Source organism: Podarcis filfolensis (assembly GCF_964270895.1).
Source record: "Podarcis filfolensis genome assembly, chromosome: 4".
Taxonomy (NCBI): domain Eukaryota; kingdom Metazoa; phylum Chordata; class Lepidosauria; order Squamata; family Lacertidae; genus Podarcis; species Podarcis filfolensis.
The window spans coordinates 77,038,777-77,053,750 of record NC_139607.1 but is presented as its reverse complement, the minus strand read 5'-3'; the positions used below and the strand labels follow the sequence as shown (position 1 = coordinate 77,053,750).

Here is a 14,974-nt window from a genome sequence, read left to right as displayed (position 1 = left end):
TGGCTTTATCATTTTGTCGGCAGGGGAAAAGAAACCTTACTCCCTTTCCTTGAGACGCAAAAATATGCTTATGTATTTTGTCATTTAACAACAACTTTACAAGGAAAGAGTTTGTCCTGTAAGGCTTGTCAGCACAATTGTTCGTAGTGAAAGTGTGGTGAGTACTTCAGAATTAACTCACATTCCATCTTATGAGCACATATATTACTTCCCAACTTGTACACGTTTGATTCATATTGTTAGGCAGTCCCTAAACAGGGACGTGGGTGATGCTGTGGATTAAACCACAGAGCCTAGGACTTGCTGATCAGAAGGTCAGCGGTTCGAATCCCCGCAACGGGGTGAGCTCCTGTTGCTCGGTCCCTGCTCCTGCCAACCTAGCAGTTCGAAAGCACGTCAAAGTGCAAGTAGATAAATAGGTACCGCTCTTGCGGGAAGGTAAATGGTATTTCCGTGTGCTGCTCTGGTTCGCTAGAACCGGCTTAGTCATGCTAGCCACATGACCCGGAATCTGTATGCCAGCTCCCTCGGCCAATAAAGCGAGAAGAGCGCCGCAACCCCAGAGTCGGTCATGACTGGACCTAATGGTCAGGGGTACCTTTACCTTTACTTTTAAACAGTGGAACTCTCCTCCCAGTGGTGCATCTAGCCTTGTATAGCTTTTGCTGTATGCTGAAGACACTTCTCTTTACCCTGGCCTTTTACAGTTAAGATATACCCACGTCTTTTGCTGAATTTATATTGGTCTGTTTTGACTGGAATGGCTTTACTTGTTCTTTTCATTGTAACTGTTTTACCTGCTTTTATAATTGTCATCCTATATACATAAACATGTAAGGCTGTCATCACGCTGCAGCTTGTGTGGCGGCCAATAGGTGGCCACGCCAACTCCAGCATCACAAATGCAAGACAGGTAAACAAGAAGTGAACTTTTTTGTTTAATGGAGGGGGAGGTGCTTCACAGAGTGGTTTAGCAAGCCGCTCTGGGAGGTTCCCCCCCCCCGACAGTTAAGAATGGCTGCAGCAAAGTCAACAGGGGGGCTTCAGAATACTGCTCCATGAAGCACCTCCCCCCTTCTTTAAAAGAAGGTGGGACTTGAGGTGAGTAGTGAGGGGATAGGTGAAGGGGCGGTGTGAAGGGAGGGGGTTGCTTAAGTGGGGAGGAGGGCACTGGCAAAAGAGTTGGCGGGTAGGTGGTGTTGGCAAATGGAATGAGCAGGGGAGGAAGCTCCTGGGATTTTATATTGTTGTAACCAGTTCTGTGACTTCATGGTAAAGGTCAGGTAAATAACTAACTAACTAACTAAGTAAGTAAGTAAATTAATTAATTAATTAATTTGAAAGCTGGTTCTCGTGGTATTTGGGATACAACATAGAGGATCATGAGTAAAAGCAAATGAGACCACAGTCAGGAATTTAGACTGTAGTGCGAAGCAAAAACTTCTCACATTAGGATCTGGGAAAGGTGAACATGTAAGAACCAGTTTGTGATGCTTGCTTTCTCCCTCTCATTCCTCAGCAGCACTTTGGTGCTGCAGAGTTGGGGATTGCCAATTTCCAATTTAAAAAAAAAAATCTGGTACCAGGATAAGATCAGTAGGAGGCACACAAGGGTGAAGTCCAGTTGGGCTCCAGTGGTAGTAGAGCTCACAGCAAGGCTGGGCTTAAGTTTCAGTGTGTTCAGCCTGATTCTGCAGTCTATAAGCATAGCAGATGGTGAACTACTTCTCTTTTGCATTCACCACAGTTCTGCGGTGGGGTGTGTGGGGAACTGATTAGAACTCCCTTACTCCAGTTTAATAGCAGACATCTTCCCCTCCCATAGAATGTCTGAACAGAAGGGAAAATTACAGAAACATGGCTGCCAGCGAGGGCCTCTGAGAGAAGCAACTTTCCAGTGCTGATCACCTGTTAGATGAAATTGACTGGGGAAGAATGCAAAGGCCACACTGAAGCATTTCCTACCTGCATTAAGGACTGAGCTGGTTATCCCCCCTCTGAGCATCATTTCTGCCTTTTTCATAACATATGTAATCATTAAATGCACAGAATATTACTCACAAGCCATACACACGCATTAAAACACCGGCTAATTACTTTATGGTACAGTTATAGGCAACGTTATTGGAACTCTGTATTGAAAGAAAATCCATTTCTGGTGCGTAATCACATTTCTGTCAATTCCTAGTATACCATAAAAGGTTTCCCTGAGGAGTTGGAATGGCTGTATGCAGCTGCATCTTTTCTTAGAAAACATTTTAAGTATTCTGACAAACATACTGGAAGGTCTTTTGGACAGCACAGGAAATAGCGGGCCAAACGTATCGGTTTATTTATTTATTTTAAGTTAAAGGAAATGCAAATGAAACGGGGCCAGCCATACAGAGAGAAGCATTTCCCCCTTCCATAAAATGGAATGTCTAGGGGGAGGTTTGGAAAGAGCAGAGGGTCAGTGCGGACTATGCAGGCAACCTCTTGTTCTGACTGGACTGTTAGCCTCGATAATGTCACAGAACGAAGGCGGAAAGGGCAAGGCTGTCTCAGTTCCCAGACTTCTTATCCTGGCCAAGCCTCCTTGGTTTGAGCTTAGTAAAGAGTTTGAAGTTTGGGACTGCTATCTACTGAGGAAAGAAAGTTGCTGGCCTTGTCCTAGAACTCCCTTGATCCTGCACTGTGTTGTCATTCTGTGCAACTCCTCCAGCACTAAACTTAACAGCAGGGTTGCCGCTTGATTGAAGAGATCTTAGCTGATTGATGAAATAAAGTTTTCATCTATTAATTGATTAAACCTGCTTAGGTTTTGCACACGAGTAAAACAAAAGGGGGTGGAGCACACCCTCTTTGTTCAAATGGATTTTGCATGTGTCATCACAAACAGACATGTTCTGGGAAGAAACATTCCCTCTTGTGTGAGAATGTGAGGGGAGGCCTCTTCTGAGATAGAAAGCTGCTTTGTGCAACACATTCGGGCTGCATTCTGACTGTGTTTCATTCAGTTTTCCTGACTTCTCCTTAGCAGATCACTCCTCTGTTTTGTGTGATCTTTCACATGACGTGAAAAGCCACTTCTGGAAATCTAGTGGAATCTAGCAGAGGTTTAGCGCTCATTTCCATGTGAATTGCTTCAAGAAAGATATCTCCATGGAACCCCATTATCCTGGAAAATCACATCATGAGTTTTGTGCTGTAATCTTCCTGCGGTTTTCATGTGATGAAATATGGGGCGGCAATATTCTGGCCTACAGTTCTTTCCTGTCATTTTAATGAGCAAATCATGCAGGGTGCAGAAGCATTTGTGCACATAAAGAGTGGTGATATGTCCAACGGTGCCCACAGTTGTGTCACACCACACCCACGAGTGTGAATGAAATTTAGTGCAACATTGGCAGTATGTTGATCAAACAGGCACAGTTACTTTTTTTTTTTGAAATAATTTTTATTAGTTTACAACAAAAACAAAAACACATACTAATTTCACATCCAATTTTTCACAAATTATTTCTTTTCTGGACTTCCTTCAGCTTTTCCATAAATCATCCATAGTCATTGTTTAAGTTACGCATTCCTTAGATTTATATTGTCATTGTTTATATCTTTCTTTTCTATTCCCTTTAAACAATACTTCTCAATTTTTCACAGTGCTTCTTTAAATCCCTCTAGCGTTATCTGTCCCTCACTTATACTTTCCAGATATTCCACAAATTTCCCCCAGTCCTCGATGAACTTTTGGTCTCTTAAATATCTAATCTTCCCAGTCAGTTTATCCAACTCAGCATAGTCTAACAGCTTCATTCTCCATTCTTCCACCGTCGGTATTTCCTGTTGTTTCCATTTCTGGGCCAGTAACACTCTTGCCGCTGTCACTGCATATTGGAAAAATTTACAATCCTTTCTCTTTATCTCCTTTCCTAATATTCCTAACAGAAAGGCCTCTGGTTTCTTTATAAATGTATATTTTAGAATCTTCTTCAATTCATTATATATCCTTTCCCAGAAGCCTTTCACTTTCTTACATTCCCACCACATATGGTAAAAAGAGCCTTCTTTATCTTTACATTTCCAACACTTGTTACATGTCTTATACATTCTCGCTAATTTTACCGGTGTTATATACCATCTATAAAACATTTTCATAACGTTTTCTTTTAACGTCATACATGCTGTAAATTTTAAATTTTCTTTCCATAATTTTTCCCAAACCTCAAATTGTATGTTATAACCAAAGTCTCTGGCCCAATGTATCATAACTGACTTGACTTCCTCATCCTTCAAATTCCATTCTAGCAACAACTTATACATTTTGGATAAAATTTTAAAATCATTATCTATTATTTCAATCTGAAATTTAGAATCCTTGTCAGCATAACCACATTCTTTAATATCCTTCGTAAACATTTCATTTATTTGAAAATAATGCAACCAATCATATACGTGTTCTTTAACCTGTTCGTATGGTTTCATTTTCCATTTTCCTCCTTCTTTAAATAACAATTGACCATATGTGATCCAATTGCCTCTCATATTAATTTTCTTTACACTCATGACTTCTAGAGGAGATAACCAGTGTGGTACTCTAGGTTCTAATAGGTTTTTATTCCATACAATACAATCATAGAGTTGGAAGGGACCCTGAGGATCATCTAGTCCAACCCCCTGCAATGCAGGAATATGCAGTTGTCCCATACAGGGATCAAACTTGCAACCTTGGCGCTATCAGCACCATGCACCTCGGAAGATGTGGTTCTCAAAACCTTTATGGATTTTCTTTTTCTCATACCATAAATACGCATGCCATCCAAATCTGTTGTCAAACCCCTCTAAGTCTAGCAATTCCTTGTTTTCTAGTTTTATCCAATCTTTCAACCAGCAAAGGCATGATGCCTCATAATATAATTTCAAATCAGGCAGGGCAAAGCCTCCTCTTTCTCTCATATCTGTTAATAACTTAAATTGTATTCTTGGCTTTTTGCCCTGCCAAATAAATCTTGAAATCGCTCTTTGCCACTCTTATTCCCCTTAATTATGGGGATAGTCTGGGGTTTGATCTTATTCCCCTTAATTATGGGGATAGTCTGGAATAGAAATAACATCTTTGGCAGCACATTCATCTTAATTGTAGAAATCCTGCCCCAAAATGACAGTTTCATTCTTCCCCACACCTCCAAGTCCTTTCTTATTCCATTCCATACTGGTTCATAGTTATTCTTGTATAGATCTATATTTTTGGGCGTTACCCATATTCCTAGATATTTCACCTTTTTAACCACCTCTATCTCTGTTTGCTGTTGCATTATTTCAATTACACTTTGATCCATGTTCTTCGCAATCATTTTCGTTTTCTTCTTGTTTAGTCTAAAACCTGCCACTCCTCCAAACTGTTCAATTTCCTCCAATACTTCTTTTGCTGTACTTGTTGGCTCTTCTATTGTTATTACCAAGTCGTCTGCAAATGCTTTGATCTTATATTCATTTTGGCCAATTGTCACTCCTTTTACTTTCTTATTCTGTCTAATCGAATTTAAAAGGACTTCTAGCACCATTATAAATAATAGTGGCGAAAGTGGGCATCCCTGTCTTGTTCCTTTTGATATCTTTATTTCTTCTGTGACTACATTGTTTATAATCAATTTGGCTTTTTGTTCTGTATAAATTGCCTTTATTCCATTAAAGAATTCTTTACCAACCTCCATATATTCCAAGTTTCTCAACATAAAATCCCATGCTATATTGTCAAAGGCCTTCTCCGCATCCACAAACATCATTATGGCTTGTTTCTCATTCCTGGCAGACAGATATTCCACAATATTGATTATATTTCTTATATTATCTTTCATCTGCCTGCCTGGAAGGAAACCCGTCTGATCCTTATGAATGATTTCTAGTAGTATATTTTTCAATCTTTTTGCAAGGATTCCTGCAAATATTTTATAGTCTGTGTTTAGCAATGAGATCGGCCTGTAATTTTTAACTTGAGTTAGGTCTGAATCCTGTTTTGGAATAAATGTAATATATGCTTCTTTCCATGTTTCCGGGATGTCTCTTTCTCTTAAAATGTTGTTCATTACTTCTTTCGGTGACATCATCAAAGTAGATTTCATTTCTTTGTAATAGCTTGCGGTGAATCCATCTGGACCTGGACCCTTTCCCCTTTTTAAATCTTTTATTGCTTCTTTTATCTCTTCTATTTCTATTGGGGTATTCAATTGTTCTTTTTTATCTGTCGGGATCTTCTGCACCTTTTTCTCCTTCAGAAATCTCTCTATTTTCCTCAAATTGTTTCCAAACAGGCACAGTTCCATAATGCAACAGGTACTATGTAAAAGGAACATTGGCTAGCAGGACACAAGCTGTAGCGTTAAAAACAGGAAAATAAACACAATAATAAGCCCCAAATCTTACATTGGATGCTTAGAACCTCTTACTCTGGAATATAACTATAATGGAGAAAATTCTGCATGAGATTTCAACAGGGACTAAAAACTACAGGCACTTTTTATATGATTTGGCATTCCTTTATGACATACACAGCGGAACCATCATTTTCAAGACAACATTCGTCACAAGCAATGCTATTTTTCTAGAAAAAGAGGTACCTAAACTCACCATGAACACCTCCCTTGTTCTCTTATAATGGCAATGGTGCTCACCTGAGAAGTGCCAGAACTGAGTTCCAGTGAGTTCCAGCTGGAAAAAAAGCCCTTGTCACAAGCCTGACGAATCTGGAACTATACTTGATGAACTGCTAAAATTGATAGTCTTTACTTGTACGTTGTTTTTTAACTCATGGGCAATTACTCATTCCACATGCTTATTTTATAATTTTGTTTTTCATCTTTTATTTTTTGTCTGCTGTTATAATTGTTTTCTCTGTTTTAGATACATTATAACATAAAATAAGAAACTTTACCAAAAAAAAAAAAAGGCATGGGAAGATCAAGCAGAAGACGCATAAAAGTCATCCATCAGAGTGTCTAAGATCTATTCAGTATGAAAACTAAGTCAAAAAAAGTAATAGATGCATTACTTAAAAAAAAAATATCCAAGAGAGCAAATCACAAAAGCCAAGCCTGCAAATGGTGTAGATAATTCAAGAAACAACCAGAGAAAATAGTTCATGACTAAATCCAAGCAGGTCTCACTTCAGAATAATATAAGCATATTTTTCCCTCTCCAAGTACCAACCTGGCATTCAAAAGACAGACTCATAACATATAGTAGATAAAAGTTAATGTGCACAAAAATAACAGTTGGGACATTTACGGAGAAAACTATGCTTTTTGATTAACAACAGTAGCATTTTGTTGACATGACAGTAAAAGTGGCTCAACAAGAGAACTGCCAATTAAGACCTCAATTTTCCAGGTCCAACATGCTAAATCAGCATCTTTTTCAGCATATACACACACTGGCTCTTGACACTGGCTGCAAAATAAATAAATAAAAGGGGTTCCCTCATCTGCTGATACCTCAGTTATAGTTGTTTTCCGAATAGGTGAATAATATAATTTTTGAACAAAAGGTGTGCTGGCTCATGACAATTTGAGCTATGCAAAACCACAGGGTTTAAGCTAGCTGGTTCAAGCTAGTTACCCAGACAAAATCCACTTGTATGGTTAAAAGTCAGCTGTTCTTTTAAACTTGAATTAGCATTATTTTTAGAATATTAGGTTTACTTTTAAGGGGTTTTTTATGTTTAACACAGAAACTGTTCCAAGCACCATGCACGCACCATTAGGCTTCGAAAGCTGCAATTCTCGTGACTGTGTGTGAGGTTTGTTTGTTTGCTTGCTTGCTTATTTCTGTCCTGTCTTATGTGCATCCTAATCTTTTCCAAGCCATACCCACTGACCTTGGAGGGAGAGATGGTCAGTCAGGCATTGGGGGTCCTGAGCCATATAAGGATTTAAAGGTTAAAACCATCACTCCGAACTGGGCTCAGAAACATAATGGCAACCAGGGTAATTGTGCCAGAACGGGTGCCATTTGGTCAGAACTGCCTAATTCCTGCCAGCAATCTGGCTACTGCATTCTGCACCAGATGCACTTTCTGAATCGTATTCAAAAGCAACCCCACATTGCAGCAATATAACCTAGAGGTTACTAGAGCACAGACCGCTGAACCCAAGTTACCTCTGTCTATAGGTAGAGAAGTGTCTGAGCCATTAGCCAAAGCTGGTCGGAGGCACAACGTTCCACTGAAGTGACCTGTGCCTCAAGCAACAGTAACAGATCCAGGACAACCCTCAAGCTATGGACCTGCGCCTTTTAAAATTGAAAATACAGGGCAGGTATGTAATGACCTCTCCAGTCTGTGGTGATATTTTGTTGCTTGCTGCACCATGATGTGACAACTGCAAATTCTTTGCACATTTTCTTCTGACACACTGACAGCAGCTTTGCTTTTCTGACAAGAATTGTGGTAAACTCCTCATCTTTATTTTATCTGTCAGTACTGTTAAATGCCCTGGATAACATGTCCGCTACTACCAGGACATTTTCTTGTCTAATATTCAATAGTTCAAGTCTTGCAGCAGAGGTTGGAAAAAGAACATAATGTCTGAATCCTGGGAGAGACAGGTACCAGCACTTGCTGAACAATATGTTGCTAGGGCCCTGTGCTCAGTTTCTGCCTTCTACTGGCCTTCTACAGATGGACAGACTGAGCATTTTACAGCCACTGACCAAGGCCAGAGCTTCCTTATCTGTCTGTGCACATTGACGCTCTTTTATGAGGGAGTCTACAAGCATATGCCATTGGTTTCCAAGAACCACTGTACTTGTCCAAATATCACTGCTCCAATTCTCTTTTTGGGGTCATCCATTGACAATCTGGTTTATGTTATGTTCCAAACACAGTAGTTTAGTACATGACCTGCTTTGATTAACTGCTTCAGCTTTAAAAAAAAAAAATCAGTGCAAAAACATTCACAGTTTCCCCATAAGGCTTATAGGCATATTGGGTGAGCATAAAGATTAGGTATGAAATTTGCAGCAAAATTCACCATTCCTAAAAATGTGTCCTGAAAACACCCAGCTCAAGGAGGACCAACCGCCAGTAGTTTAATTCTTTATTGACAAAGCACAAACTTACAGTGGCTTCCAAGGTGCACTAAACACATAAACACACTTCTGGCAACTAAGCAGCTGCTATTCCCTTCCCAGGCTTGCGCTCTGAGCTGGACGGTTGGAGCAACAGTGTAATCACGCCTCCACACAAACGTAAGTTCCCGTGTCTGATGGGGCACACACAAGCAAACCTGTGACTTCAACCACATGGAAGGTACCATTGTGCCTGCCTCTTCAGGTCCTTCCTGGTCCTGGGAGACAGCGGGAAAGGGGGTGGAGGGGATTCTACTGGCCTGATTCTCCCAGGAACTGTCTACTTCTTTGTCTCCACCTTCTGGGACGCTTCCCTTTCCTCCAGCCCTGGCTCCTGCCTCGTGAGAGGCACAAAACTCCACCAATCACTGATTCCTTCCGCTGGATCAGCTTGAACATCCCTGCCTCCACCACACACTCCTCAGAGCCCTGCCAGTCCCTGACAAAATGCTTGTAATGCCTTCTCATCTTCTCAAGGTGATATTTTTGAGACATCCTGTATTTGCCAACATGCATCTTCTCCATCTCAGATTTTTAATGTGAGCCAAAAATAAATTTAGGGAGCTTGTACTGTTTCGAAGCAGGCATTAAAAGCTCCCCAACCCTCGGTTGAGAGAAATGTGGGGGGTTGGGGTTGGTAATAAATAAAATATAAAATATAAACCAGAACAAGTCTGTCCAGAACTGCAGCAGTTGCACCCATGCACAGATGGCAAGCCACTTCAAAATGCCTGGTACCCACTCTTTTACCATGCACTCCTATATTCCCTCCTAAAAAAGTACATGGAAATAATTCATGAGCAGTAGAATGGTTCATCATGAGTTACCACCCCCATCATTCTGCCCGGACACTGAGGTCCAGCGCCGAAGGTCTTCTGGTGGTTCCCTCACTGCGAGAAGCAAAGCTACAAGGAACCAGGTAGAGGCCCTTTTCGGTAGTGGCGCCCGCCCTGTGGAACGCTCTCCCATTAGATGTCAAAGAGATAAACAACTACCTGAGATTTAGAAGACATCTGAAGGCAACCCTGTTTAGGGAAGCTTTTAATGTTTGACATTTTAATGTATTTTTAATCTTTGTTGGAAGCTGCCCAGAGTGGCTGGGGAGGCCCAGCCAGAAGGGTGGGGTACAAATAAGTTATTATTATTATTATTATTATTATTATTATTATTATTATTACTATTATTACTTTGATGGCTCCCATTTTGCTCCTTTCCTGTCATGTCTGGGAGCAACAATCCCTTGTTTAGTGTTATATCAGATGTGATGCTAAACCAGGGATTGTGGTTTGTTGCTCCTCTGTGCAGGGGGAAGAGCAAAGTGGGAGCAACCTCTGCATTCACAACAAACAATTGACTATAGTTTAGTGTGACATGTGAACTATATATAATAACAATGAGAGACCTACCTGCTTTTTCTCTGTTCAACTCCTGAGACAGCATCTGCAAGAAAGAATTACATTTCTTAGTTGGCAAAACATTTTGTTTCCTTTCGAAATAGCAGAGGCACCCAAAGTAAAAGAGGATATTAAATTCTGAGATATCACCATCGTTGTCTGACTGACTCTAATGCTGCGAAACAACAGGTACTGATAAAGATTTTTTTGTGAACTCACAGATGGCTGCCAAAAAAGGTTTTAATTAAGGGCTTGACCTATAGTTGTAAACAGATATTTACTCATTTAAAATATTTATGTCCCTTTTTTCCTTCTGGCTGCTGAGATCCCTAAGGTGGCTAACACCATGAACAGTTTAAAACACTAATATAATGTTAAAACACTGAAACAAAGACAGTGTGTCAGATAAAAAAAGAGCCAGCTTTAAAATGCTGAGGGACAATACAGTTGAATATTGTGAGGCAGACAGTATATACAAGTTTACAGGTGAAATGGCTAGAGCTCATGTGTGTGGAATTTGGTGATGTTAGTTCTTCCAATAACACAGAGTTCTCAATGTCTCCTTATGTAGGTAAATCCCTGAGCACTCAAAACATTTGATGCCAGCGCCTGAGAACACTAACCTTTTTGTCCCTTCACAGGGCTGGCACCTATAATATCTGGTGCCTAGGAATGTGAAACATTTCTCAAGTATTAGGGGCTCTGATTTTTTATTTTAAATCAAGTTGTCTTCTCAAGTATTAGGGGCTCTGATTTTTTATTTTAAATCAAGTTGTCTTCTCTGAACGATTTACTGCACATTAGGCACACTCATTTTTATGGTCTACTCTACAATATTTGAGTGATGTGGCTAATGGACTTCCATAGTGCCCAGTGGTATTTTTCTAGAAAAAGAGGTGCCAGAACTCACCATGAACACCTCCCTTGTTCTCTTAGAATGGCAATGGCGCCCACCTGAGAGATGCAGGAACTGAGTTTCGGTGAGTTCTGGCTGAGAAAAAGCCCTGATAGTTCCATGGATAAACTGTTGGGGTTTTATTTTGTCATAATAAGGCTTGTGATTTTAAAATTTCCATGGAAATAATGACACAGAACAAGCAGTTTTGAAATTACATAAATATGTGCCACAGTTGTCTTAGTTCTCTTCGAGCATGTGTCAGCCCCCATCATCCAGCTCTGCCTCCTACGATTTCTGGTTCTTTTTGTGAAATTGTATCAACAAAAAGTACAGTTATGTCTCTTGACCAATTCCAAACGGGAACACAAAACCTGACAGATGAAAAGTAATTTATAGAAATAATGTCTTATAGGAAATGGCACTCGTGGAGCACTAGGACAGCAATTTATCTAAGCTGAATGGAAAGCATCAGCCTGAGCCATAGAAACTATGAATGAGCATGACCCCAACTGAGTGGGGGAAAACCTGACTGCAAATATGACTAATAATGGCACATACAAGAATTTAGATTTAGTGCTTTTACAGGACGCCTCAAAACAGTACTAAGAGTACCAACAGTATTAAATATATCATCATATTGCAATAATATGTTTATTTAAAGGTAAAGGTAAAGGTACCCCTGACCATTAGGTCCAGTCACGGACAACTCTGGGGTTGCGGTGCTCATTTCGCTTTATTGGCCGAGGGAGCCGGTGTTTGTCCGCAGACAGCTTCTGGGTCATGTGGCCAGCATGACTAAGCCGCTTCTGGCAAACCAGAGCAGTGTACGGAAACTTTACCTTCCCGCCAGAGTGGTACCTATTTATCTACTTGCACTTTGACGTCCTTTTGAACTGCTAGGTGGACAGGAGCTGGGACCGAGCAACAGGAGCTCACCCTGTCACGGGGATTCGAACCACCAACCTTCTGATCGGCAAGCCCTAGGCTCTGTGGTTTAGACCATAGCGCCACCCGCATCCCTATATATGTTTATTTACTCTGAAGCAAATCTCACTGAGTCCATAAGGGTCTTACTTTCAAATAAATGTGTATAGGATTGCACTGTCTAATTTGCTTATGGCAGGTAAAAAAAGAAGCAGCAGCCAAGCAAATTTTAAAATACTTAATTCCATTTTCTTTCTTGCTGAGATTTGGAAGCTCTGACCACAGCTGAGTTACTTCTGATTTACCTAAATAACAGTTGTTTCCCTTAGCTTTGTATAAAATTGTCTCAAGCCAATACTCTTATTTCCTAGGTTTGCCAAAGTATGAGTACCAAACCTCTGGTTGCCAACCTGGTGCCCATGAGATCAGTGGTGCCCTTGAATTCCGCTGGTGCCCACAAAGCCTCTAAGTACATAGAGCCAAAGGAGAAAGCTGGAAGAGCAGTTTTCTCTTTTCAAGACCCCCTGAGCAGTGATTGGGAAAGTGATTGAGTTAGGCAGAGACGGAAGTGACCTGGGAGACTGTTTGTGGAACAGAGCAGCCAGAGGGAGAAAGTAGGGTGCCACAGGATTCGGAGGGAGAGAAGGTGATATACAAGGCATGCACATACACACGTAAATTGAATCCCATAAAACTGAACCTCGAGAAATTGCATCATTTAAAATGGGTCCTCTCCCGCCAACCTCAAATCACAGAACTGTAAAAATCACAGATCCAGAGCTTTCCAGATGCCCGCAGATGAGTTGTGCGATTTGTTGATGGTTTGGTTGTCGTCCCACGTAAAAATCATTACCAGGTGTGCTTTCGATTGATGTTTTTGTGGTGCTGTCAAGTAGAGCACCTATGATTCCGCCCACCTCTGTGCAGTCTACTAATATAAGCTTTTATTTGACAGCAGTTTTAGGATGTATAATCATGCAAATTCCAGAGGATCTGTTGTAATTCTGCTAGATTCCACTTTTACCCAAACCTCATAGAAAAGCAAAGTCTGCATGCTTTCTTGATGTCTCTCGTGGATGTCTAATGAAGAGGAGATGGGGGCCATGGCATTCTTTTATTATTATTATTATTATTATTATTATTATTATTATTATTATTATTATTATTATTTTATATACCACCCTATAACTGGAGGTCTCAGAGCGGTTCACAGAACAAAATCAAAATATGAAACCACAAAATATATGATACAGTGGTACCTCGGGTTAAGTACTTAATTCGTTCCGGAGGTCTGTTCTTAACCTGAAACTGTTCTTAACCTGAAGCACCACTTTAGCTAATGGGGCCTCCTGCTGCCGCTGCACCGCCACTGCACGATTTCTGTTCTCATCCTGAAGCAAAGTTCTTAACCCGAGGTACTATATCTGGGTTAGTGGAGTCTGTAACCTGAAGCGTATGTAACCCGAGGTACCACTGTATATATCAACATATAAGCAAAATATATACTCATATATAATCAGAAATATAAAATTCCAGATATTCACACAGGCCCCAAAAGGGTGGAAACCCCTGGAACTCATAGGCTTCCCCGAGGCTAACAGCAGTTTTGGGACACGATTTAAATCAGGAAAACACGAGGTTTAATACAGGAGGTGTATCTGACAATTAAATCTGCCTGGCTTGATAGATCTGACACCATCTGGATGAATTAGCAGATAAAGTAGCAATGACTGAAGATATTTGCCTCACATTTTGGTTAAACTTAGTAAGATGCAAAATCGCTACACAAGTTCCTCCTTGCTTTCTTCTTGGTTATCTTGTTTGCAATAGCTGCCATCCCTAGGAATATCAACCTTGCAAAAAGGGTTACCCAAAGAGATTCAGGAAGTCTTTAGTCTGCTTTCAAATGCACCACTTCAATCATTTAAAACGTATATAATCCCACAAAACAATTGAGATGGCCTGTGCGGTGCCTGCCTAGAATAGAAACACTGATGAAAAGCACAGAAGGTCGTTCAGCTTTGCTATATAAGTGCTAAAGCTGTGTTTGTCTGCATTGCAGAGTGCTATAAAAACCATTCACTCGCTCAGTTGCTTCTCCCAGGAGCAAAAGGTACCAGTTCATTTTGGCAACCCTTCCTGCGTTTGAAAAGTGTTGGAGGCAATTTAAAAACAATTTCCAAGGGAACATTAGATTCCCCCCCACCCCCCAAGTCTGTCCTATGTGAATTAAAAACATGAACCATTCATTTTATTTAAATGAATCTGGCGCAGTTTAGAATGATGATGTTTGTAAAGCAAATTTAGAGCACTTTGCAAACAAATGATTCAGCATCTCAATTTTTTTATTTTTATTTTTAGCTTTCTATGTTGCTAGGTACAATTCACATCCTGTAGCAGGCTTATTGCTGTAGATTTGAAAGATTGGCTTGTATACAAGTCCCTCTCTTTGCACAGATGTGTAGCAGGTAGCGTTATAAGACCATCGTTGTCACACTCTTTTGATGCATGGTCAAATAAAGAAGCACCTATCGGGCTTAATGGCTGTTTGCAGTGCGTAGGAAATCAAATGGTGGTTGGTGTCTGGTTGTTCCTTCATAGCAATGTCCCTATCTGCCCCCACCTGACGTCATGTATGATATCAGGTGTTGGACAGGTG

The 14,974-nt window shown here is 40.5% G+C and overlaps 1 protein-coding gene across 2 annotated transcripts in view; it reads right to left on the bottom strand.

Moving 5' to 3' along the window:
- Positions 1-14,974, bottom strand: part of STARD13 (StAR related lipid transfer domain containing 13) — a 220,872-nt gene that overhangs the window by 153,212 nt on the left and 52,686 nt on the right. For both annotated transcript variants that reach the window (XM_083609001.1, XM_083609002.1), the window contains exon 3: positions 10,506-10,539. In XM_083609001.1, the coding sequence (XP_083465127.1) occupies positions 10,506-10,539 (34 nt within the window). The remainder of the gene's footprint in view (positions 1-10,505; positions 10,540-14,974) is intronic.